The 26,653-nt window shown below is 38.8% G+C and overlaps 1 protein-coding gene across 7 annotated transcripts in view; it reads right to left on the reverse strand.

Moving 5' to 3' along the window:
• The window catches only part of elmo1 (engulfment and cell motility 1 (ced-12 homolog, C. elegans)), a 97,859-nt gene that overhangs the window by 13,178 nt on the left and 58,028 nt on the right, over positions 1-26,653 (reverse strand). For 6 of the 7 annotated variants that reach the window (XM_055053730.1, XM_055053727.1, XM_055053733.1 and 3 more), the window contains 4 exons: positions 25,849-25,977; positions 24,971-25,075; positions 23,493-23,601; positions 12,366-12,502 (listed from right to left, as the gene is read on the reverse strand). In XM_055053730.1, coding sequence (XP_054909705.1) covers positions 12,366-12,502; positions 23,493-23,601; positions 24,971-25,075; positions 25,849-25,977 — 480 coding nt within the window. Of the gene's footprint in view, positions 1-8,152; positions 8,630-12,365; positions 12,503-23,492; positions 23,602-24,970; positions 25,076-25,848; positions 25,978-26,653 lie in introns of those variants that run through there. The other variant, XM_055053734.1, reaches the window with a different exon arrangement.

A 26,653-nucleotide genomic window follows, 5' to 3' on the forward strand; every position in this document is an offset into this window, starting at 1 on the left:
ATGAGGTCCAGCATGAAATCCAAAATAAACAGTAAATGCTTTCTTTCTTTCTTTGGGTCGAGAACAGAAAATCCGAGCTGCGATTCGAGCCTGTGGTGTCTGTTTATTTTTTATTTGCTTGTTTTGGCCTAAATTTCTCCCTCTAACCATCTGTTTCAGGTGAAAAAGTGAACTGCTCAGTCAACGAAGGAGTGTTAGAGTCACTCTCAATCACAACTTTAGAATTACAAATCAAAGCATTCAGATAATTAAGTGCAAAATGAATCCATTATCCCATTAAGATTGCGAATGGTGCGTCTGCGTGCCAAAATGGATTATTATTCTCCTGAGGATGTTAATCAGTGACCATATCAAAAAATGCAATGCAAGAAATGAAATATCATACTGCAATTAAGAAAAGATAACTATAAAGTCTAAGAACTTATTTAAAAAAGGGGAGAAACTGTATTTGAAAGCCTCATCATTCTTTTTAGCCAACGGTTTTCCAGCCGTCATCCCTGGAGAGACATTATTAATATGCCTTGTTTGCAACCATGTCTCCAACAGAAAAACAATTCTGCAGGCCCATGTGGCTGCTCTCATCCTAATTAACACTGCAAATATTCATCACATTTAATACGAACACATGGTCCTTTGTCACCGGGCCGGGAATGCATTATGAATATTTTATCTGTACCCTCGATCAGCAGGGAGCACCTTGACAAAAGCAAGGTGAGCTCAAAGAAACTTTCACTTTGTCTTGTGTTCTTCTCCCCGTTCTGTCAGATTCACAGATAGGTTTACTTATTCTTTTAACCTTTTTGGGCAGTGTTTCTATTTTGTATCTGTCATTTCATGTTTTATCTTTCCTCAACTACAAGGGCGCAAGGGAAGTTAGGTACCAGGACAAGTGTCAGCAGAAAGCCATTCCAAGAACCACCGAACACATGTAACGAAGACGCCGACTCGTCCATCACTTCCTCGCACCTTTGAGATCGAACTTCCACCGGGAAGGACCTTTTGCAGCCACTCCGCACCATCCATCACACTTCCCCTGCTGCAAGAAATCGCGTCCACGTCTCGTCGACCAATCAGCTGCATGGCAGCTTCATTTGGCTAAGAGCTCGCTAATGACATCATTTAGCAGCCGTCAGTCAAACCTGAGCATGCCACTCAAGCATTTCGTGGAGAAATCCTGGAGATCTTCCTGGAGAGACGCTTTGTTCGGGCGAATGACAAGGCTGTAATCATGGAATAATGACTTTCCTGACAAGTCCCTGAAAGCAATCAAATATCCAATCTCACTTGGCGATAATTGAACCCGGTTACTAGAGGGCGTCACGACGGCAGGCAACACATGCGGGATGCAGCACAAGGGAAGGAAGACATGCCCATAATAATGCAAAGTCATTCCAAAAATATTTTTCAACTGATAGCAAAGTGAAAGTGGGGAAATAAAGAGGGGAAAAACATTTTCCTGCATGGATAAAATTCTTCTTCTTCATTTCCTTCCAATTCTACTTAAAATCAAGATCTTTCTTTGCAAGAAAAAAGTGGAAATGTAGCACTCCCATCCATTAAACCTTTAAATACACTTGCCTCCTCCTGCTTCAAGTTAGTTCTCAGTCATTGTATCTGTAATTTTAAAGCAAAAAACATCGAGTTAACAGCTGGATGTGACTTTAAAGTGCTGTTAAAAGCCTCTTGCGTTTTACTGAATGCTTTAAATTTCTGTTCGACAGCACTTACAATAACCATAGGAATAATAGTTCTGCACACTTAGAATCTTGACACATGTAAAGCACATAAAGCAGCATTAGTCCTCTTATAATACATAAAATATGGAGAAAATCCAACATAAGCCCGACCACAACAGGTTGACTAATGATCCTGTGACGTTCCTTGTAATTTCTTTAGTACTCACATCTACAGCAGACTTGAAAACCCAGAAACTTTACACTTAGAACTTATTGGTTCTGTCTATTATCCCAAATAACACTCAGTTAGAGTTCCAGCACTACGGATCAAGTCAAGCTGACAGAAAAGCTGCATTTTTCTTGAGAGAAAAAGAAAGAAAACAGCTCCACATGTTTGCAGTGGTGTGGTGCAGCCCATATGAAGAATCAGATGAAAAAAAAAATCACCTGGGAATGTAACACTTACTGCAATCTCATAGAGAATCAACAACAAAAGCCGAGAGTCGACCTTGACTTAATTAGCATTGAATGGTTTTCAGGCATTTTCTACAATTATGCTACAGGAAAAAAAGAGAAAAGAAATTGCATTAATTGGTCCAGATGGACGATCAGATTGGTTTTGATTAAGCATCTATTCAAGGACTCATCATCAGCAGGGCGCACATGCTAATTCTGTTCGGAGAAACTAAAGCAACCTCCCCATGAATGATGCAGAACTCATTCGTTTAGGCCAGTTATTAGGCTTTTAGACGAAAATGTGCAAACTACAAGAAAAACCTCCCCCACAACCTTGATGTTCAAGACACATAATTTATGAATCATAAATGGAAATTTGGTTCCAGAGGACAGAAGAAATATGAAGCTATGCTAGCTTATTTTACAAAACTTGAATCTCAGTAGAAAATATTGCATCAAGGAAACACTTAGGAGTTTCGTCTGATTTGGTCAAATAACTTTTATTCTTTGAGCTTGTCTTATTTGCTGCTTTTATTCACGATCAAACAAATGATTTGAACTTGCGCATTAGTCGGTCTTATACTATTTCCCATTACAGCCACAAAATGTAATGCATCTTATTGGCATTTTAGATAAAGTAGCATTAAATTATGCAATGCATGACGTATGGTTTTAATTTTTGTTTGAAGATAGTCACATTGGTTAGAGCATCTGAAAGCATGACTATTTAAGCTTTGCCTGGGATTCAATTTTGATTATTATTTGCTTATTTATACTGATTTATTACATAAATGAAATTAAAGCTTGTGTTGTAAAGTGTCAAAATGTGAAAAAGTTTGAAGCTGATTTATTTTGCGTTATACCGCACATCTGAGCCTGGCTTTACCAAAGCCAAGTTTTTATTTTGTTTTCTGCTTGAGGAACAATAAGAAACACAAATAAAAAGAACAAATCTTTTGGTCTCCCTTGTTTAGACTCATAATTACTGACACAATTCAAATTTATTATAGATTTAAGCAGTGCCATATTAATATGTGATGATAAACAAGACCTCAGGTAGCCTTTTGTGTGTTTTTGGAATCAATCTAGACTAAATCAGTGCAACATCAGACACATAAGTCAGTCAAAAGCAAGATAAATGACTGAATTACAAGCCATAAAAATGGAAGCTTGTGTGTCCATGTCCCTGCTGATTTCTCGTGAGCCTAATTATCTTGATTCACCATAAAACAAAATGCTGGACTGGCATCTCCGTTCTTACAGCTCTGATGGTTTGATGCTAATGATGGATGATCTCTCTGGTCCGATTAGTGAGCTTAGCTTTGCTGTTCTCCATGTGAGTGGGCCAATGCTCTCAGAGATGAAAGATCGCCCCTTTAGGCACACAAACGCGCAATCATGAAAAAGTAATGCACCGAGAACAAGCAGAAAAAAATAACTGACACGAGTCCCACCAGAGCAAAAACGAAGAACAGTCACGCTTTGCTCTTGATACACGCTCGCATGCAAACTGTGCGGAAAGCAAAAGCACACTGACACACTCAAAGACTTGTTGTAGCACACATGCATGCACGCATCTTCGGATTGTGCTTACACATGTGCAAAAACAATAAAGCAAACCTTGTTAAGAGAGTGGGAGGCGAGGCAGCCAAGCAGAAAGATATAAATAGCCTGTCTGAAATTCAACAATAGAGGTGGTGGTGGAGGTGGTGCAGGACACTGGTGGGATGGGGCGTAAAAGGGGGGACAAGAAAGAGGAGGAGTATAAGACACAGAGAGAGAATATGAGATAAAAGAAGCAGAAGAAACTGCAGGAAGGGAAGAGCACAGGAAACAGACAGCTGGTGAAGTGAGGTAATGAAATGAGACAACAGCCGGTCTCATTGCAGGAGAGAAAGTGGAGTGGGGAGAGAGGCGGGTTTTCCAAAGCGGGATCCAGGTACGGTTTCTTCCAAAGCATGACAGCAGCGTCCTCCACCGTCCCCCACTGTCCCAAGTTGTTCCTTGGAACTCAGATGAACGGTCATAAATATTTTAGAGAAGCAAACTTTCATTAATATCATACCTAATCCAATCCTACAAGACTCATCTTTTCATGTAAACATGCATACATGCTAACTCTTAGGTAGGATCAGAGTCGGGCCAAAGTCTGAACCTAAATCAAGGTTTTTTTTTAAAACTAAACAAAGCTGAAATAGTTTATTCCCCAATGAAAGACACCCAGGTCATGCAATGAGACGTTACATGATACAGGAATGAGATGAAGTTCTTGCAATAGTTTTTCAAAGAAAGAATTTAAATATTTTTCTCGTCACAAATGAAGTGAAGGCTTCACAAATCATCCAGCGTTTCAGTCCGATTATTACTAGCCCACATATTGTAACTTCAAGGCTAATCTTATTTTAAGGTAATCATAAGTCAGTCACTGTACTGTCACAGTGCTTAGAAATCAATCATTTACTGTCAAATGCTGTCAATATTGACTAATTTTTATTTAAAAATTGTTTAAAGCTATACAGTAAATACCAATGTAGATATCAATAAATACTAAGAAAAAAAAAGAGAGTACCACATGTAATACATTAGGTATACAGCTATATTTATGGGTCAGTCTATGAATTGTTTTCAGTGGAATTGCTGATTTAAATTGTACTTTTAAAAACCAAAATAAAAGGGTAATTATTTATAACTTAACTTAGGATTAAGAAATAATACTAAAGAAATAAATTTTAATATTTATTGTTATTTATTACAAAGATTTGTCCATAGTATTTCAAAACCTTGATACCGTTTGACAAATTCATCTAATAAATCATTTACTTCGTCGTTGTGCATGATTCTCTAACAATTTTTTTTGTTTTTTTTATGCATCAGGCTTTTTGTCTTAAGTGCCAAACTGCAAAACCACTTCCTTTCTTATTTCATTAGAAAAAAGAAACATAAAGCTACATCTTTAAGTCTGAGGCTTAAAATAAATACATCGCTTTTCACTTGTTATAGAAAATGTATGTTTTGTTGACATCTTGAGATCTTACACCACCTATTAACTGCAACTTCAAACTTTTACAGCTTCCAAGCACCTTGTGATTTCCAAACAAGAATAATGTGACCTCATTAGTCCGTCAGGGTCACTCTTCAATATGGCGTCATAAAATGTAACATTCTGGCAGAAAGGAGGCAATACTCTACATTTACTCACGCTCATTTTCATGCCAGCGTGGGCACATAAAGACCAAACGCTAGTTAAATTAATTATTTATCCCGGCTTTTAGGTTCGTTCAGCTGAAGTGCTACTTGGACAAAGTTCAAGATCTCCAGTTTGAGGCTAACTTTAGTTGATGCTCATAAACAGAGCAAGCAACTATAGGATTCTTCTGTAGGACTGTACCCAGCTTGCTATTTTTTGTAATTTAATTTATTATTTTAATGGCAGAAAATGCAAATACATAATCGCGTTATGTAAAGTTGATGTAGTATGTATTTTCTATTGCCATAACATATTTTATATTCTGCTTTTTACCAGAGCTTATGGGGGGGAAATCAACAAGTCCTTTATGCAGGGCAGAGAGCCTCCATTTAGCTTGTGTTTCCTCTAATGCAGGCCAAACCATTATCACAACAAGCTGCCTGGCTGTGATGTAGGCTTTTTTCAGTTTTCATTTCTACTATGGTTTAAAGACGACAGTGAGGCAAGGGTGTAATTTGCACTTATTTGGATTCATGGCAGAAGGTGCTCTTAAAACTTAGCAACACTTTCTTACTACAAAGCAGACGAAAAATAGGAGCAAATCTTAAAAAAGCCTGAATGGATTATTTTGCTGTTATGGAATAAAAAAATGAAGCTGGATCTGGAAACACGTTTTATCTGCTAGCTTAGCAGAGCCCAGACCTTCTGCTCTGTTTTACGTTAGTAGGTTCTGCCATACATTTCACTAAAATTACTTGGAATGTCTTATGAGCTGAATGATCCAAAAGAGTTGGATCAAAACAAAAGAGTAAATTTCTAAGGGTTAGTTTATCATTTCAATAAATGAAAACATCCTGTAGGTTTATAGAAGACGGCGACACAGTGAGCTAAAGATGAGCATGCGTCTGGCTACTATGCAGACTGATGCATTCATTTTGTATAAACTGCACCGAAACTATAGGGAGAAATTGGGCACGATTAGGTTAAAAATATACATTCAAACTTTCAGAATGAGTTTAATACAGGTCAGAAATTACACAAGACAGACAGAGATTGCTAGCAAATCATTAATTATCCTGGATGAATTAGATGAAAATAAGATCATTAAATGTCACAGAGATTCACTGAAGAATCAACTAGTAAATGAAATTGCTCAATTTTCAACTTGACCAGCTCTGACAGGAGACTCGCCGGTCACAAACACTGAATACAAGGTTTTATCCCCAATGGACAATAAGCAATACAAGGTTGAGGAAACCACACTTTCTGCAGTGGATGATGTTAAAGGATGAAAAACCAAAAGCTAGATGTTTTCAGTATTAGGCCACAGGCAGCAGAAAAGACATAAAAACTATTTAGCAAGAATTTTCTACAGAGGTATGCTGGTAGTTTACTTAGGCTGAAACTACAAAGAACTAGTCCTCAGCTGCTGCTGGTCATTTCACTCCTTTCACATTTTGTACTTATTCAGTTTGAGTCATTTCATAAACTCTGTTGACTTTTCTGAGATTGAAAAAGAGCCATCTGCCAAGAGACATCATTTCATACCTGGTAAAAAAAAAAGTGAACGGGTCCAGAGTTGATTTTAGTGGATTCTAAGGGGGCTTAGTTCCTCTTTTTCAATGTCTTTATTTGAAATTAGTAAAAGTTTTTTGTAACCGTCAGTCACACACTGTAACATTACCTCTGTTTTTAACACTTACAAATAATTAACAGTAAAAGCAACAAGGCTTGTAAGTAATATTCTGAACATTGTAAACCACAGCCCTTTAAAAAAATTTAATTATTAGTTTTTTTAGGTAAAAATATAGATCAGAAATGAGCTAGACGCCTGATTGGTGGCCAAAATATCTGATTATTGTGTGTAGCAATGCTAAAGATAACAAACCTTTGAATAGTTTTCAGGAAACATGATACTCAGAGGACAGATCACCGATCCATCATAATGTCAACACAGAGGGATCTTTTCTCTCTCTGTCATCTCTGTCATCTGACCAACAATCCTTACATGCTGATATTTCATGCAGATATTTCATTTGCATGAGGAAAGTTGACCTCAGCATGCACACCGACCGCAGAAACCCATCAGGTAATTCAAAAACCTGAACCCATAAACCTTCATCTGACCCCTGATAAATCTTCAGGCAGTCAAACTATTTATTTCCCACTTTCACCTCAGATCACAATATAACATGTCACAGCATGAGCATATAGATATGGCAAAAAAAAAAAAAAAAAGAGCAATAGCAACAAATAAAATACAGTGCTGGCAGCATTTCAAAGGCTTCTGCTCTACAATCTGGAGCAGACCTTCCTCTAATCCTGTGTCAAAGCCCTCTGGCTCAAACACTAGCTGAAGCTCATCCAAAGCTACCAGAGGCGGTGTGGAGTCCAGAGCGGCAGAAGTAGAGGTGTTGGATTCCTCTGCTGACGAACAGTGGGTGTTGGTGATTTGGAGTAATCCCACTAACAACAACAAAGCCCGACCTCCCTCCCGCCACAATAACACAGATAAATACGGATGATGCCCGATGTGCACAGTGGATATATGCAACTAGAGGCAGAGTGAAATTATAATCCAACACATAAGTGTGTGTGTGTTAAATCAAAGGCTGTAATCTGGGTCCCGCTCCATCCTGCTTACGCCTGGCCGAGCCCACACTGCCCCATCTGTCCCTCCTCCCTCATCTTCTCCATCTCTCCCCTGGATTTTCTTCCCTCTTTCCAACTCCTTGCTTCCCCCTCTCCTCCTCCGCACAAACACAAACAGTCCTCTTTCTCCTGTTAGGACCACCTCCTCCTCCTCTCCTACATTTCCCATCTCTGTACTTACATGTCACCTCCATGGCTCTGAGCGGCGTGTGATACTCTCCACAGTGACTGATGAATCCCCCGAGCCGCTCGCGGAGAACGACTTTTCGTCTCGCGGCAGGGAGGCAGGAGACGGGCGGAAAGATGGAGGGAGCAGATGGTTCCTCAGAAGAGCAGTCTGGCTGATTGTGGACAGTTAGCTGTAGCGTTAGCCACAATAGGAGAAAACTCATCTGTCAACGCCGTCTCCTTTTTTTTTTTCTTTTATTATTTGCCTGTTTTGGCTCTCCCTCCTGCAGTTGCCTCTCTACCTAAGCATTTTTTGTTTAATTAAACCCGCCCCTCATATATTAAGCTTCCCTCCTTACCATCTAGCTACTATTATAATATCCTCTACCTTTTCTATTTGCCTTCCTTTCTCCCTCTGTGGCTCTAAGAGCATCAGCCAAGCTGCTCTGCTTCACTTATGTTGATCTCTGAGCTTATGCACTGATTGGACCCACGCCATAATCAGAGACACCAATGGTGATGCAGCAAGCGGATCACATGATAAATATAGGTGTTTGTGTGTGCACAAGAGTGTGTGTGTTTAGTCGTGGAGGGAGAGAGGGAGGAGAAGGGAAGAAGAGGAGAAGGGGGAGGAGGTATGCGAGTCGCTACATCACTGAGGGATTTTTCCCTCCCCCCCAAGGTCTCGAGAAGAGAAGAGAGAGATGAAGGCTCCCTCTTCCCCTCTTGTGGGGAGGAAGAGGACGAGAGGGGCTGTGAGTGCGGACGCTCCGATGAAGGGACGACAAGCAGCCTCACGAGTCACCGATGGGCGCGCTCACGGCGAAACAAAAGCGCGTGCGCACGCAGAGCGAGTGGCTCCATTTTAGCTAAAACAGAGGCAGGGCAGAGCGCCGCCGACGTAATTGGACGGGGTTGCTATGGAAACAGGGGAAACGGCTGCTGACGGACAAAGCGGTGCCCTAGGAGCATCAGACTTGCCTCCATTAAGCCCACCGCATATACAAACACACACCTGCCTCGTCTTGTACTGAGCACCACATTAAGACAGAAGAAAAATCAGCAGGCCGGTGTATTTTTTTATTTTTAGACTGTTCCCTGAATTAGCAGATTGCAATGCGTGCAGAGTGATGCTAAATCAATGAGCCACAGACACCAAGGCAGTGAAATGGCAATCAGTGCTAAAGAAATGGACACACACTTGTAGTGCACAGCAACGTGCACATTAGGACTGATAAAAACTCAAGTGCTTTAGTATTCCACACATCAGTGCTGTCAGCGGCAAATGTTGAAGCAGCAGGGAAGCCATACAGATTAGAAAATGGCTGCCCGCTGAATTATCCTTGATCCCCCTTATTATTCACCCACATTAGGATGCATACGTTCTGTAAAGAGTATATTCCCTCTGATAATGTGCTGACATGACATTTTAAATTGCAGAATGCGTTCAAATGTGCACTCCAGTTTCAGGCTGACAGTCGAGTCACAAATTCAGTCCTCACAGCAAGAAAATCATAGTTCTTTTGGTGACTGCAACTTTCTACATGGTTGGGGGTGAGGTGGGGGAAGAACACCAGAAATATTACAAATCAACAAGTTTGATCAGTTAAACTTAAGAAAAATTAATGATCATTACTGGGCAAAATCCTCCACCAAGAAGCACATTCGCTTCCTTCACCAAGCAGTAATTAATCTGAATCTCACAGTCAATATAATCTGAGACTGAACAATTGTGACGCTTAGCATTAAGCTCTGCCCTCACACTAAATAGCCTTATATCAAAAAGGTACTTCTAATATCCAAACTTTTAAGGTATTGACAGAAGAGAAAAAAAATAGGGTGCACATGTATGTGGAGTCACACCAATCAGATGGAAAAATATGTTTTTCTACACAGGCGGGAAATCCATGTGGCATAAGGAGACATAGTTGTGAGCAAAGACCTGGTAGTTAATACAAATTGGAGCTGCCTCTTCTCTCCTTGTGCATCAATAGCTCAATAAACTGTAACACAAACAAACACAAGGAATAAATGGCATGAGTAAAGCCATATACAGCTTTTATTCCATTGTGAATTCACAAAACAAAATAATGCAGCCATGCTGGCGAGGTAACTAGCAACTAAAAGCTTTATGTGGGTACAGAGAGTGCTCTGTAGCATCCATCTGGTGCATGGATGCTGCATCTAACCGTTTTATTGAAAATCTTTGATTCCTGCTTTCCGCTCAACATCAATTTGTCATTTGAGTGCAGATTTATTTGATTTTCTTTTCGTGCTGAATCCTTTATCCTGACCACTACCGGATAACCAATGAAGACCCCTAATCAAAACCGTTAACTTTCCCACTGAGTGCATCTTTTTAAAATACAAATGTTCTTAAAAACAAAAAAAGTAACACAACTGTTATGACCAATCTTAAAAGATGATGGTCAAACTTTAGAAAGACGAGCCACATTTGTAATAGCAATCCTTTCAAGATCAATAAATATACTTGTTTAAGCAAAAACTAAAGAAAGATGTCACGACTCATTCAATCCTTAATAAAAATGCAGCAACTTGAGACTTTTATGCCTTTGTCAATGTTCACTTTCCTCCTACTCTATAACAAGAACCACAAACTCCTGGAAGTGTATTTTCCAGATTTTGGAGTCGGACTCTGCTATAATAGTTTCACCCTGAAGCAGAGCAATTTTCTGCAGGGTGACATTTTGAGAGCAGCTCTAAGCAGCGGCTCACTTCAATCACAGCTAGAAGGTCTGAACCAGAAATTACAGAGTGGACTTTGTTCTTTAAAAAAAACAACTACTATTCTGTGGAGTCTGGGAGCTGCGGAAACACCTTGAATGATGTAATAAAAAAATAAAAAAACATTTCCAAACACAACTTTGTGTCCTTTAGAGGTGGATATTTGTATACTATAAATAATATTGTAGGTGGAAGTATTAAGGCAACATTAATAGTTTCAGGATGCAAGTCTACCCAGCAGCACTGTAAAAAATGTTTTTTTCCCTCATCCAGTGGGTCCAATTTTAAAGTTAACTGAAGTTTCTGTAATTTCTTTTTTTGTGTTTTTAATTTCTAAAATAAGGTATTTTGCCCTGGTGTTTCTGTTTGTTTTCGCCTGTTTAGTCCCCCAACCAGTCGAGGCAGATAGACACAGCTTCTGACTTCAGTTCAATCTATTCAAGGATCCACTGTTGGCTTACGCGTGCTCAGGATGAGTAAAACACATTAAACTGAAGATTTACTGCAATCTTGTTTTGTCTGGATGATATTTTTGCCACAATCATAACCACAATCACGCCCATCGTGGTTAACAGAATTAATTGATCCAAACCTTCTTTTAAAGTGCAGTGAAGGAATTTTCCATAAGAATCAACACGTAGCATAAATCAATCTGAAATAAAAACGAACTGACTGTGGTTTGAAGCTCGTCCAAGACAAACCCGACTCGTCTGACAAATCAGGAGAAATGCAGAGAGCATCTGCTGCTTCCTACAACTGATGCCCAATTGACTACAAGACGTACAATATCAGTCATGAAAACCTCATTACTATCACCATCTGGCCGTGTACACAGACACAGTTCCTGTGTGAACTGACTCAACCTTAGCCAGTTTAAAGGACGTTTATCTTAATCCAAACTCCTCTGAGCTTCAAGTAGAGACAAAAGAACTGATTTAGGAGACCAAAGGGAAATGTACACTACTACAAACAAAACTGTAACATCCATATAGGGACAAGTAGAAATAAATATTAAAAATGTGAACATTTTTTATGCATTTATTACAGCTAGTATAAAAAGGAAGAAATATGTTGATCTATGTAATTAAGCATTAAAGATTGTGACTGTACTGAATTTGACCTACTTTCAAGATCAATAAATCAAGCAGCACTGTCATCATTTAGCAAGACATTAATTAATTAAAAAGTAAAACTCCATTAATAATTATTAAAAAACCTGAGGGAAAAATGTTCCAGTAAATGTATCAGCAAGAATGAATGCAATGTCAAATGTGCCCAACTTGTTTTTAAGTAGAAGTCTTGATATGAAATAAAAATCCTAGTGTCAAGTGTAAATCAAACTTTCAGTCCAATATAAATGTACCACATACCAATAATACAAAAAAAGAAGGACAACATCGTCTACAAGTAGAGCACATGGCTAAAACTCTGATCAGCATGAAACACAAGCCTGACCCCAGCAGGAAAGCCATGCGGCCTACCTTGTTAAAGTCTTCGCTTGTGGCTCGCATCTCCTTCCAGGTCTTGTTGAGCAGCTGGATGCAGATGCAGAAGAATTCCTCAACGGAGCGATCATGGGTGAAGAACATGGGGTGGAAGTCATGACAGTTTTCACTGGCTGTAGAAATTAAAGAGGCAAGTGATAAGAATTTGGAAAGGGCACAAATGATTCAATATGTGATTGGCACAGCAATATTACAGTTTTTTTTTTATTGGTTTATTTGTTTTTGTATATTTAACTTAAATAATTTTTAGCTGTATCAATGTCTTAGAATCTTAGCATTTTGAAATTTATAACTTTGGTTATGATTATTCATGTTTGTGTTAATTCCAAGATTCCTTGAACAGGGGTATCTCACTCCAATTTATTCAAACACCAAAATTAACCACAATATAAACACTTCAATTCAGCCTGATGCACGAATAGTTGGTTCAAGTATTTTGATGAGCCCCATTTAAATTCAAACTCTCTCATAGTGTGAAATATCGCATGCTGTTTATGAATTATAGCCTAATTTTTTCCAATATCACTATAGAAGGAGACAAATTTGTTCCAAAAAAGCCAAGAACCTCCACAGAGAATCCACTTAATTGAGACGAGAGCATAACTGAAATTGAACATACTCATCAAATTCAAAAATGTCCCCTCGAGGCAAATTCAGTCCAAAAACTAGTTCCAGCTAAATTAAGTCAAGATGCATTTCTTATCCCCAGACCCAAAACCTGTTTATTTTCTCCATTAGCAGAGCAGTGAACCTTTAATCCCAGGATTTGTGTGGGAGTGGATTTGACATGAGTGTAAAATGGGGGTGGAGGGAAATAGAGACTGGGCTCTTGAGTACCCAAACTGTATTAACCCAAAGGTACAATAACAAGCCTTGACATTCATTCGAACTGCATTCGCCGCGCTCTCGCCTTGCAGCGAAGCGTGGCGGCTCAGAGCCAAAGGTTGGTTCATTTAAAGAGTTTCAGAGTGGAGCAGCAGGGGCACCAGCACCATGAGGAGCCATGAAATTGGATGGAAAGGGTCGGGCAGCAATTGCAACTTCACAGTATAATGAGTGATGCCATCAGCCCACAGGCACAAAGACCTGGGCCTTGATTTCAAGTGATGGATGGACGATTAAGTGGAGGACATGGTGCAGATTGGGGTGGGATGTGCCTCCAAAGCCGGCAGTCGATCGGAAAACTAATGGAGTAGAGCCAAAAGAGATGCCGACAACCTGCTTATCCAACAGAGTTTCACTCATGGCTAAAAAACATATATATTGAATAAAAACACTAAAGAAATTGGAAAAGGAAACAGGATCAGAAAAAATCTCTCTCTAATAAATGATCTTGTTTTGGCAGACTAGCAAAACTGATTAGGCATGTTGAACTCTGAGCTTACAAGGCTGTTTACTGATAGAGCCAGAGCAATGAGGTAGCAAGGTGAAGGGGAATGACATGTCAAGGCTCATTTGAAAGATACAGACAGCAAGTCGTCTCAAGCGACTCTGCAGACATTTCTCCCTCGCTGACAGTTTCAATACTGCTTGCAAGGCCAAGCAAGAGTCCAAACAGCAGAGCTGACAAGAAACAGGTTAACAAAGAAAACTATTTTATTATGCATGGTACTTCATTTAGTTTGTTACCAGGATGCACATATTAATCAGCTGAAAGTCGTCTGTTTTGAATGTAGGAATTATTTTCTATCAAATTTCAAATATTTCATTTAACCTTTGGGAAAAGATGTATGTTCAAAGCATCTAAAACTAAAACAGGGGTAGGACAATCGCAGCAGGATGGTGTCAGGATAAATATCCCCACAGGGACCCTAAACTCTCCCTGTAACCAGATAACGGCTCAGCGGGGCAGGTGTGAACTGTGACTTGTTTAAAGTCATAATTTATGGATCTTTTGGGTAACGCATATGCGTCTGCATTACACAGTCTGGTTGAATGCTTAATGAACCCTAATGAGTTTGCTTTGTCCTCTATCGTTTCATCCATCTGCACAGCCAGATGTTTATGCGCTCAGAGAGTGGGTAACTGGACACGATGATGGCTGGTTTAGGTTGGTCTCAACCAGATGCTCATTTGGGTCAACAGAACTTAAAGACTCGTGACTGAAATAATGCTTTAAATCACACTTAGCTGAAAAGCTACTTGCATTTTTGCGCAGTGAGGGCAATAGATGAAATGGGATTGGGTTTAAAAACTCAGTGAAATAATGAGTTTTGCAACAGATGGTACAGATTTACCCTAATCTCAACAATATTAGGTCAGTTTGGGATTTTGTCACTAAAAGTGAAATTACAGAGGACTAAAATCCACAGGACAGAGCTAAAATAAACAAATCAACCAAATGATTGACTTCAACAACAGAATTAGGGGAAATAATTCTGTTTCTGGCTAGTTGGATTTCTTCAATAATTCAATTTCTGCGATTTGCACTAAAGAAAACCGTCTGGCAGCAATAAATATAAAATGTAAAAAGTGATGTTGTTCAGCAGCAGCTGAACATAGAGAACAGTGGGTCACACATAATGCAATGTGCTTGCTGATGGAGGCTGGGTAACAAACAGCCAATGAACTATAAAACATCTCCACCTCTGGTTCCTGGAGAACCATGCGGGTTATTTGCAGCAACATTTCCACGAGCAGGAAAGTAAGACGGAGCTGTGCTTCTGTTTTCTGATGCTGCAATGACATGGAACACATTGTTTTCATAGCAAAGGGTTTCTCTGAATGCTATAAGAAGAAAATTGTTTAAAGAAAAATATTTATCCATGTTCAAGCACAGTGCAATACATCCTCAGGTTACGCTGTTGCCAATTTTCATTTGTTTTATTATGAAAAAATAAAAATCACATCACATTCCAGTTATAAAAATAGAGTAACTTCTATTTCTATTTTTCAACAAATATTCTGCTCTCTGTGTTTGGGACAAAAGTTAAAAAAATGCTTTGTTGCCTTGAAAATGTGGGCTGAAGTAAAGTTGAGACTTACAGGTGTGTTTCAACAAAAACTTGTGATTCTCATGGAGAAACTATAAACAGTTTACAATGAATCTAAACAAATGTTGCTTTTTTTATAGCCAGAATCTGCAAAATGTGGTTTTGACAACATTTTATTTCTAACTACTACAAAAAATAGTCTCAATAATCGAGAAAAACAAATAGGAGAAAAACAGAAAATGAAGGAATCTTGAGATAATCAAAGCATCTGGCATCTTTATTTGTTTTTACAAAACAAGTACTAATGCTGTCAGTATTAGTGCTGATGATTTTTTTGTTTTTCTTTTTACAATAAAAGCGGAACTATTTCTGCCTTTTATGAGTATTTGAAATGCCCACCAGTGGTCAGAAATAAACAAGGGAAAACTGACCAGTTCTGATCTCTGGTTTACTGATTGGTGCATCTCCAGCCTCAAAGAAAGTCCTTTCTGGTCGTCCGCCTCTCCACCTTACCATCTGTTTGGCTATTAAGATCAGTGCTGACTTGCACGCACCTAAAAGAAAATGACCAACTAGAGCCTTGAGTATGAATGCAGCAGTCGAGAAGTCCCGTTACAATCCAGCTTCGGAGGGTTCTGTGACATCAACCGATTACTCAACCGGCTGACCACACAGTGAGGTCCAGGATAAAACCGAAGTGACTAAGCACTTGAGCAGTTGCGTGACTGTGCATCAAACAGGAACATAAGAGGCACATGTGGGCTGATTGCCACTCTGATATCTGTCAAGACCCTCTGTGTATTTGCGACCGTGTGGGTGTGTGCACAAAGTGGGCGAATCAACCCTCGGAGTCACCTTGCAGCCCCGCCAAACCATGAAGAGATGGCAGAAAGCGCCGCCGTTCCGCTAATTACAACCCCAGCGTGTCTTCATGTCCAACTGTTACAAGAGCGGTTTCTCTGTGTGTCAGCAGAGCAGAACCAGCGACGTGTTTTTACTCTGGTTGCGTCTGTAGATATGGACGGCAAGGCAGCAGGTTCGCGGAGAGGGTTGCATGACTTAGCAACTCGGCTGAGTGCTCATCAAGATGCAGGAAGAAACAGTGTAGCATCACCAAGCAGGCATAAAATATTAATGCACAGCGTTGTGCATTAATGAAATGAGCTCTGAACAGGGCTTCTAAGGCTCTTTCTACTCTTCAATCTGTTTTTGGAACTGCATCTACATATCTCATTGAATAAATCCACAAGAGATGCATTAAACACTGAAATTACTGATATATTCGTTCATCCAGTGTGTAAACTGAACTTGAAATAAGAATTCAATTTATTAATAACGTACACAGCCTCGGAAGATTGATGCATAACTTAAAAATGAAAGACCTCTGAGCTTTTAAGCATAAGCGCTGTGAAGTGTGAAAGACTAATGATAAAGATTTTATGAGACACATATCTCCCCAGAGAGGCAGATGTGTTGTACTTGCCCTTTTAATGCGAGCATTTCCTCAGTGAAGCTAATAAAACAAGGCAGAAAGGAGTCAGTGGACAGTTTCGACTTTAGAATAAGAGATCAAAAAGAGACGGTACAAGAAGAGTCACAAGAATTACAATATAGAGAGCAAAACTCATTCTCTGCAAGAATGGGAGCGAAAAAGATGAGGTACACCGATCTATTTGTAGCTTAAAGCCAAAAAGACTGAAACTTTTTCTTTTAAAAAATGATATAAGACCAATAAAAAAATATTTTTTAATTATCTTAATTTGCTGTAAAGCTTATACACTTGTACTTTCTTTTGCCTTGCATCAATATGGTGGGATCACATATTCTCTCTGATGAGTTTACTGACCATTAAACCTTGATAAAAACAGTCGACCAAACATTAGGAGATAACATGGCTCCTTAAATCGTTGCTCCCCGTGGAAACGTCACACTGAACCTCAAGTAAGATTCATTCTGCGCCTGACCACGCCTCCTCTGGACACTGGTACCTTGACTTCTTAATGAAATGGCTGAAAAGAGGACTGAGCAGTAGTCCAATCCTGATTTGGTCTGTGGTTCCGGAGGGATTTCACAAAATGAATCAATTTGACGGCTGATGCCATGTGCTGTGTGTAAATAGTAAAGTAACATTCCATCTCTTGTAAATCCCCAACAAAATCTCAAATAGCTTTAGCTTCACAATCCTCTTGAGGCAACAGCTCTCTGTGTCACTGAGTGGATAGTTTTTTATTTAGCTCATCATATTTCATGAAATATAATGAGCTATTTTTGGTCACCTCACAAATGATGCGACTCATTTAGGAATGGGCAAAATCAGCGACTAGTTGTGACATATGGAGAGAAAGTAAAATCCAATGAGGATCATCAAGGGAAAAGATCAGTTCTTTAAACTGACACCAGGATTAAGTTAATCTGCACACTTTCCTTTTTTCAGAAACAGAAATTCTTGTGTCGCTTTGAGCTTTGTGGTTTTGTCCCCGTACACGTCACGGCTACTTAATAAACAAGACACAATCTCACATTTTAATATATCAGATATGCAGCTCCAGTGTGCTCTGTATCAAATCTCCTTTCAGTGAAATCTGCAAAAATACTTCAGATGTTGTGACTCATTGTTATGCATACACAATCGGTCCCCAGTCTGCCCAAATGCAGATGCAGAATTGTTTAAGCATCACAAAACAGCGAGGAATTCGCCAACTAAAATGCAGATAGCTGCTCCGCTACCAGAACAGGATCCACCAGGAAGCACAGAAATACAAAGGCAGTTTAACTAAAACTCATCTGATCACAGCTGAGTTATCTGCACTCAAAAGGAAGAAAGTAAATTCACAAGCCAACCTTCCAAGGTAGAAAAACAGGAATACTTGTGTACTTTGCCTCACAGGGCTGATTTAATGATGCACATTTTTTAAAAGACTTAATTCCCTACATGTTATTAAAAAGTTAACTTCATCCTGTTTCCAGTATAAATGGTACACTGAGGTTTTGTAAAGTTACAGGTTACCAAACTGCAATTGTAATTGCATTATATCATTTATTTCCCCTTAAATATTTGGTGCAAATGCCAATGTGCTGTGTGTGTTTTTTTTTTTTAAACTTAAGGTCATCGTTCTGTTATAATTTCATAACAGTTCTTGCCTAATCACAATGTGTCTCCCGTTTTTGACAGACGCAGTATTTAAATTATGTTATGTGCAGTTTGGTTTTGGATCACTCCCTTTTTGGTATGTCTGAAATGAAGCAACCCACAAAAAGTCGGAGAGGAAAGCTTTACCTCAAACAGACTCAGAGAGAAGTGGCTGCCGAGTGCCAAAATGATGGCCAAGCTGCAGCTTGAAGGATACTTGGCAAGTGCTTTGCTTGGCCTTCACTCCACTTGCCATCAGCCGCTCTGCTCGTGATTAATCGAAGGAGACTTGTAACAAGGACTCCCAGCTCTAACCTAATCATTTCATAAGAGATCAGCTTCAAAGCTAATGGTGAGTTGCTAGCACTGACCACAACTGTTTACACATTAGACAGATATTTTGTCTAAAAAAAAAAAAACAAACCCTAGAGAGTCACACAAAGCTTTCGGCAAAATCCGCTCTTCATCAGTTCATGAACCATATTATAGAAATTTTTACTTTGAATCTTCAGTGAAACATATTAAGAAACATTAATTCCTGATTTAAAATCAAGTTTTGAAACTACTTGCAAAAACAAAAAAACAAATACTGAGATCCTACCACCAAAAAATAACCAATATTCAGTTAAGTGGTTTTTTTAGGGTTATATAATAATAATTTTATATAAATCGAGAATTGGATTATTATTATTTATAGTAAATCTTATTAGTGGAGATAATAATAAGAATGAGTCCCAGACCAGACAAAAATGCCTTTTTGACCCAAAGTCTGCGTGAATGGCATGTTTGTGGCGAGTTTCGCAAAACTTCACACATTTTGCATCTGACACAGCGGGCCAGTCCAAACAATATTTTCATCTCACACTTGGACACTTTTCAATGGTTATATTTATGTGAGTGTAGGAGTGTGTGAGCGAAGGTTTGATGCTGCCATAGAAAAAAAAAAATCTAATTACAGAGAGAGTTGTCAGCTCGGTAAGTTTGGATAGCTGAGTCATCTCATGGCTTTGGATGCAGCGCACGTTTATTTCTGAGAAACACACACATAAGCTTGCAAAACTGGTTGCATCGGGATATGGCGTTGATTATTTTTTTTTTAAAATGGTATTCTAATTAATCAAAACTAAAACCATTTCTACTTCATCCTCACAAATTAACAAGTGCACCAACCAGAGATCCATAATAATGTTCTTGTCAGGACTAAGCATTGATCCAAATCAAGAATGCTGGTCTAATTTTATAATACTGGACTCTTGGATAAATATTTTGTTATGGTTATCTTGGGCTTTCATGTTATCTTTACTGCAGGAGTGTTTAAGTGGATGGATAATTTAGTGAATTGTTCTGGATGGATTTGACAGTGAGAATTGTTGGGTAGTTTTTTAAAGAATAGTTATTCTTGGGTAGTTATTTAAAAATCTGGCCATGACTTAATCAAGGTTCACCCAGAGCTCCTGTCAGACTCGACTGTTTTTGTGAGCTTCCATTCTGCCGGATCTGCCGGATCTCTGGCCTTCATGTGAATATACACATCTGTGGACGGGTCTCTCTGCATGGCTGGACCTGCCGTGCTTCACCAAACCCAGCTCTCTATCCCCGTTGCTGAGGCGGCACACTGTGAATCACCAAGCAGGGCCATTACTCACCATGTCTGACCCTTTCAAAATAACTTTATAAATATTACATAGGCCGACTTAAACCCGGGGAGTCGGAGAAGACGTGGCTCGGCGAGTCGCAGATTCCATTAAGCTCCGTGTTCCAGCAGAAACACGGTGACACAATTAATCTTTCAGGGATCTGAGGCAGGGCATCAGCAAATGTGAGGGGGAAAATAGTATGATTTAATGGAGGGAGGTGAGAGAGATACCTGCAGTGTGTTATGAATTATTTAGAGACTCAGACCACTTACATCCAATTCAAATACAAAAGCTTAGCTCATGTCACCAAAAGTAATTAGATAAACAAGGGGAATATTGAAATTTGAATGCTGCACTGGTAGGACGCTCATCAACTTTAAAGAAACATATTTTTGTATTTCCTTAAAAAGAAATTAGAAGCCTTGAAAGTAAACACTGACAATCCAGAGGGGGAAAAAAGGCATGAAGAGGCAAGAGGAAAAGAAATACAGCCATAAGAGCTTCATCCACTTCATCCAGAATTCCTCAGAGTTTGATTCTTTGGAGAATGAAAACAGATTGCATGAGCAGCAGAGTTAAACACGAACATTTTAGAAGCGAGCCAGAAAGACGTCAGCGCCGTCAACATTCATCTGCTGTCTCTTTCTTCTGTCCTTATCCACAAGCGATGAAGTACAAGGAAACAAGACCAACAAACTTCAAAGGGGTTTGGAATTTTGTTTTTTTTTAAGAAACTTTTACTTTAACAGAATCAAGTTGGGTTTTTTTTTTTTTATTGCATAGATTAAGTCTTCAAGAAACTCTGTGTCACTGTTTATTTATGCAATAAGTTGAACAGCCCATCTACCTTCATCTTAGCTCATAGATTTGCCCCAGATAAAATTAAAATAAAAAAATACCAGAATGCCATAATCATCAAGAAATATAGAAAATGTATTCTCTGCAGTGTGAACATTGGAAGTAAAAAAATAGTCACTCTCTTAAAATGTTATTCTTGTGCCTTACTATAGAAAGAGTGCCAACTTAAATAGGACACTATCAAAACTGATAAAACACTACAGAGAGACAGACACAGCCTCCAACATCCTCATTAGTGTCAGGAGTTTCTACGTTTCCCCACGGAAAGGTCAACTGAATGATGACAGTTTCAATGTGGAGCTGGGACTCATTCCCCTTGTCATCTTCCCTCTGGGAAGAGCACACCGAAGCACCAGCACACATGCTGCATATTCACAGAGCAACACACAAAGGAGCAGAGCCATAAATGATCCGGTGTTACTCCCTCAGCACCTGCTCCCTTGGCCTACGCAACATCCATTCGACTCCGTAGTTCATTAGTATGTTTTAATGTATGCATGTGTGACAGGATCGCAGAATAAATCCAGCTGCTCTGTGAAGGCCTTTAGGGTTTGTTAGGGATCAAAGAGCATCATGGAGATCAAGAAACAGGGTGCCAAGTGTTGGGTATTTCACAGAGCACCGTTTAATCCAGCCACCAAAAATCAAAAGAGTATGACACAAACTTAGCAATCCACTTAAACTAAACTAATAGGCAAAGAAAGAATGTTTATCAGAGAAGCAGCCGAAATGATCGGTAACTCTGGAGGAGCTGCAGGATGGATCTGACCTTCATGGTGTTTGTTCATGCTGAACACAATGTACCTACAGGAAAACCTGGTGGAGTCAGAACCAAGGTCAATCCTGTTGGAGGCTCACCATGCAACAAAACAACAACCTTAAACATGCAGCCAGAACTACAAGGTTTGGGTCAAAACGTACTGATGTTATCGTGATCCAGACAAAGTTCAGACTTGAAAAAAAAGTGATATTTCTTAGACACTATCCGTCCAGTCTCAGACAAGATGAAGAATTTTATAAAGAATAAATTATTTCTGCCTTAGGATAAACAATATTGGTAGATTTGTAGCAGTAATTGCACTGAGGGATGTTCAAAGTACTGACTTTTAAGACGAATGCAAATTCATGCAAAAAAAAGTTCTTGAAACACAGGTTTCATTTTAATTCCACTTTGTAAGTATGTACTATGACCTGCAACCTGGAAAGGGAGTAAATTCCAGGTAGTGTATGAATGCACTGAGACAAAATGTGAACACGTTCAACTTTCAGCAAAGAAAATGATGGAGAGCATGTCAGAGAGGCTGGTCCAGTTCTGTGAAAATATTAACTCAAGCCCAGATAGAATTGGATCAAATGCTAAAGATTTGGCATCCAATAAAACAAACTCGCTGTATTCTCTTTTATGTCTTACTGCATTGACATGTTTTGTTTCACATGGCATACTTCACACCACTCAAAGTGCATATTTGATCATTTTTTGGCAAATTATGCACTTATACAAATGATTCTTTGAAGATCCTGGGTTCCTATTTACAGTCAGTTTAAACAATTGTAAAACACGCTGTAGCTTATAATTAATATTTATGGACTGAAATAACAAACGCAGCACAGAGCGCAACTACCAGGGGAAACCTCAGAACAGCAAGTCAAGGTCAGGGCAGTTATTCTGCTGAGGTTTTTATCATAGCAACAAAATGTCAATAACCTGTTACATAGCTGTTACATTTAACAAAAAGCATATACTTCACTCAGCGTTTTTAGTTTTGATCAGGAGAGTTGTTAAAAAAATAAGGCTTTCTTAAAATATAAAATTTATAGAAAGAATGAGGACAAAGCAATTCTCGAATTATTATCATTTAAGACTTAAAGGAAAGAAATTTCAGTCTGCAAGAAGAAAGAGTCACAGGGGCATTTCGAATATGGATAAAAGAAGATGAATTTTAAAAAAAGAAAAAACTTGAGCTCTGCAGCAAAGGATAACATGCATAAATAAATGAAATATTAGGAAAAAAAACAAGCTCAGATGACTGACAGAGAAAATCAAAAAAGGAAAAAATACATTTGGAAAGCACATGAAAACATACAAAATGTATCCAACTATCCTCTATTCAGAAACTGATTGTCTTTAGGCGGGTAGATTTATAATAATTAGTGCAGTTCTCTCATCTTCTATAAAGCCAGAGGTGCATTAGAGCCAAAATTCACTCAGGACTTAAAAATAAATGAGGGACATGTTTTAGAGAGTCATCAAATGGCTCCTGCAGCACATTTCCCTGGAAAATAGAAATAAAAATAAAACAAGAGCTATGGAAAAGGGCACGTCAACCTAAAAACAGAAGCTAAAATTGCCTCCTCCATTCCCACCGGGAGCAGCAGGGGTCAGTCTGGAGCAGAGCTGAGAACAAGCTGCCCATTTAAAAAAGTGGAGTGAAAATAGGCAGAGATTTTGTTTTGTTCTCTAGTACATTGAGCAGAGAGCTCCAAAGTTTGTCATGAGGAATTTGTGTAAACATGTGATCTCTGGACATCTCTGATGATGACTTACGAAGTTCGCCGACTTTCAGGATCTCGCAGAGCATCTTGGTCAGCTCGATGCTGCTGCGGCCGAACGGGCATTCGTGCTTGTCTTCCCTGCTGCTGTTCTCTAGGACAATCTGGAAAATCCACATGATGGAGAAAGGGGAACGAAATTTCTTCAAGTGAAAAGACATTTGAAGGCCCTTTGACCCAGACTGTTTCATTCATTTGCTCTTGCTCCTGTTCCCTTCCTTCAGCATGTCATTTTAAAGGGCAGACTCTTCACTTAGCCAACCTCTTCACACATGCCACAAGAAAATGAATTAGAATTTTATGTATAGTACAGACCAAAAGTTCAGACACAACCATCTCATTCAATGGGTTTCCTTTATTTTTATGACTATTTATAAGGCAAGAAAGCCCACTTATTAACCCGACAGGGCACACCTGTGAAGTGAAAACCATTTCAGGCGACGACCTCTTGAAGCTCATCAAGACAATGCAGAGTCTGTGCAAAGCAGTAATCATAGCAAAAGGTTGCTACTTTGAAGAAACTACAATATAAGGTGTATTTTCAGTTGTTTTACACTTTTTTGTTTAGTACATTTTTCCACATGGGTTAATTCATAGTTTGATGCCTTCAGTGTGAATCTGCAATGTCAATAGTGATGAAAATAAAAAAAACTCATTGAATGAAAAGGTGTGTCCAAACTTTTGGTCTGTACTGTATATATGTAAAAAAATGTTTGTTGTCTTTTCAGAACTGTTGGATTTATGCTGAGATCATTTGAACAGCTGTCAATTAGAAGATAATTGGCTACATTGAAATTCATTTAAGTGTCTCAAACTAAAGAAGGCTGAAGTAAAAAAAAAAAACAGATACATTTTGGAAATCATGCAGTTTTTTCTTCCACTTTCCACATTATTGTTGGATTAGCACAGAAAATTTCCAGCAGATTCATTGAGGCTTGTGGATGATAGTACTTCCTTTTAGAAGTGGTGTAACAATGGAGGAGGAGGAAAAGTGTACAATGATGCATTTTTTTTTGTCATGCTGTCAGTGGCAAATGTATGAAAAGCCCACACTTGTATCATCAGGGTGAAGGCAAATTGGCATGAAGGTCTCGGCCTATTCAGGCGGTGACAGATTTAATAGGAAAATTATCGGGGTGTTGGGGTTGCGGCCATGTTAGCATGATAATAAAGACTCTCAAATAAGTCAGATTTTCTGCAGAGAAGGTGGTTTTGAAATCAAGTTCTACTGAGCAAGTGTAACATTTTTATAGCAACATTTAATTGTAGTTTTGTTGGTTTGACATTTTCAAAAAAGGAAAAAGAAATGACAAAGATAGAGAAAAGAAATGTTTGATAGAAATAGAGAAGACCAAACACCTAAAATAAAAAAAGCAAAAAAAAAAAAAAACATTCACAGCTCCATCCACAGGATGCATCAACACAACTCCACTTTGTGTGTATGTGAGTGTGTGTGTATGCGTGTGCGCTTACCCTGATGTAAGCATCCTGGTGGTGTTTGGCAAAGTAAAGCATGTTATCGAGAGCCAGCATGCCTGGAGGAATCTGGGTAAAATCCACAGCTGGATTGACATGATTCTAGGAAAACACAAATACAGAGCGACGCTCAACACACGACTGACTCTTAATCATGAACCTTTGTCATTTTATGCTCAGCCAACCAAGAATCAAGACAAACAAAGTGTGCAAAGTATTACTAGTTCAGTTTTCAGCTGCTGGGGAAGAAAGAACACTTTAATAAAAAATAAAACAAACTTATAACAGCAACAACAAGTAAGTTAGAACAGCATGACGTTCCTCCAGTGACAATATGTATGTAGTGTTACTGTATGTTAACTTGATCTGCAAGATTAGAAATTGTAGGTGTATTTTTGTTTGTAGCATTTTGCTTAAATCAGGTTTGGTCTTCATTATATACAAGTTATTAGAGGTGAGTGAAGTAAACACAACTTCTACTCAAGAGTAGTTTTACTTCAAAACAATATAGTTCAAGTCAAAGTTAAAAATATGGTGCAGTAAAAATACACTATTCAAGTTACTTTCCGTCTTTTGAAAAAGTTGCTAATTGGTACAATGGTATTATGATCTTCTTTTGACGTTTTATTACATGAGTGGAGGACCATTTTTATTGTGTCTGAATGGAAGCGTAAAAGTGTTAAGGGGGAGGAACGAGGCAGTCCAATTGACCTCATTTTTATTGAGCACATGAGTTCATAAGCATGGAGGTTTAGTACACCCCCCCCAAAATGCTCCAGGCTTAAGTCAAGCAAAGGTAGGTTTAGCTTAAATTATTCTGCTACAGCTCTTAAAAAAAAAAAAAAAAAGACCTCACACACACACGTCAAACTTACAATGAAGCCAAGCTTTTTGTAGTCCCTGGTGTACATGGATTTGCGCTTTTCGATGCTGCCTCCGTTGTTGGGCTCGCTCTCCACGTCGAAGGCAATTCTTCGAAGCTCAAAGATGATGTCCCTCTGAGCCTGAACACGCAGAGGGGGGTATATTGAAGTGCAGCTCAAGAACCAGAGACCACATTATTCCATTCAGAGCTTTATGAGGTGAGAATCCTGCTGACTCATCTGAGCTGTCTGGCATTTTATGACATTAAGAGGACCAACAACCATTTTCACACACTGTGGCCAAATCAATATTAATTGTTATTACTATCATCATTTTTAACGTCTGAGGTTAAATGTGAGGCAGTTTTTCTTAATGTAAAAGTAATTATTGTACCTATTTTGACAGTTTGATTACATACTGACTGATGGAGGTGGGTGCTTATCCTCTAATAATCCCACTGTATAATCCAGTTGGACAAGACAAGAGTTTGCTGCTGTTAAATGGCTAGGAAAGTGCACTGATGTCTAATCAGTAAAAACAAACATGTCACGATGACAGAAGGCATTTTATTTTCAATGGACAATAAATACAGAACAAAATCCTTGTGCTGGAAACACTGGCAACAAAAGGTGAAGAAGTTTAACAGAAATTATTTTTGGAAGCCGTTGCACAATGTTACGCTGGTTAATTAGCTGCAAAAATATTGTTTCTTCTATCAAGACAAACCAAGCAGCATTTATTAAAGATCTTTTTTAGAAGTATTGTGCCGGATCTAACTGAACACTATGCAAAGCTGAAGTTTTAAGATATTTTTTC

The sequence above is a fragment of the Poeciliopsis prolifica genome, unplaced genomic scaffold (genome assembly GCF_027474105.1).
Source record: "Poeciliopsis prolifica strain line A6 unplaced genomic scaffold, Auburn_PproV2 SCAFFOLD038, whole genome shotgun sequence".
Lineage (NCBI taxonomy): Eukaryota > Metazoa > Chordata > Actinopteri > Cyprinodontiformes > Poeciliidae > Poeciliopsis > Poeciliopsis prolifica.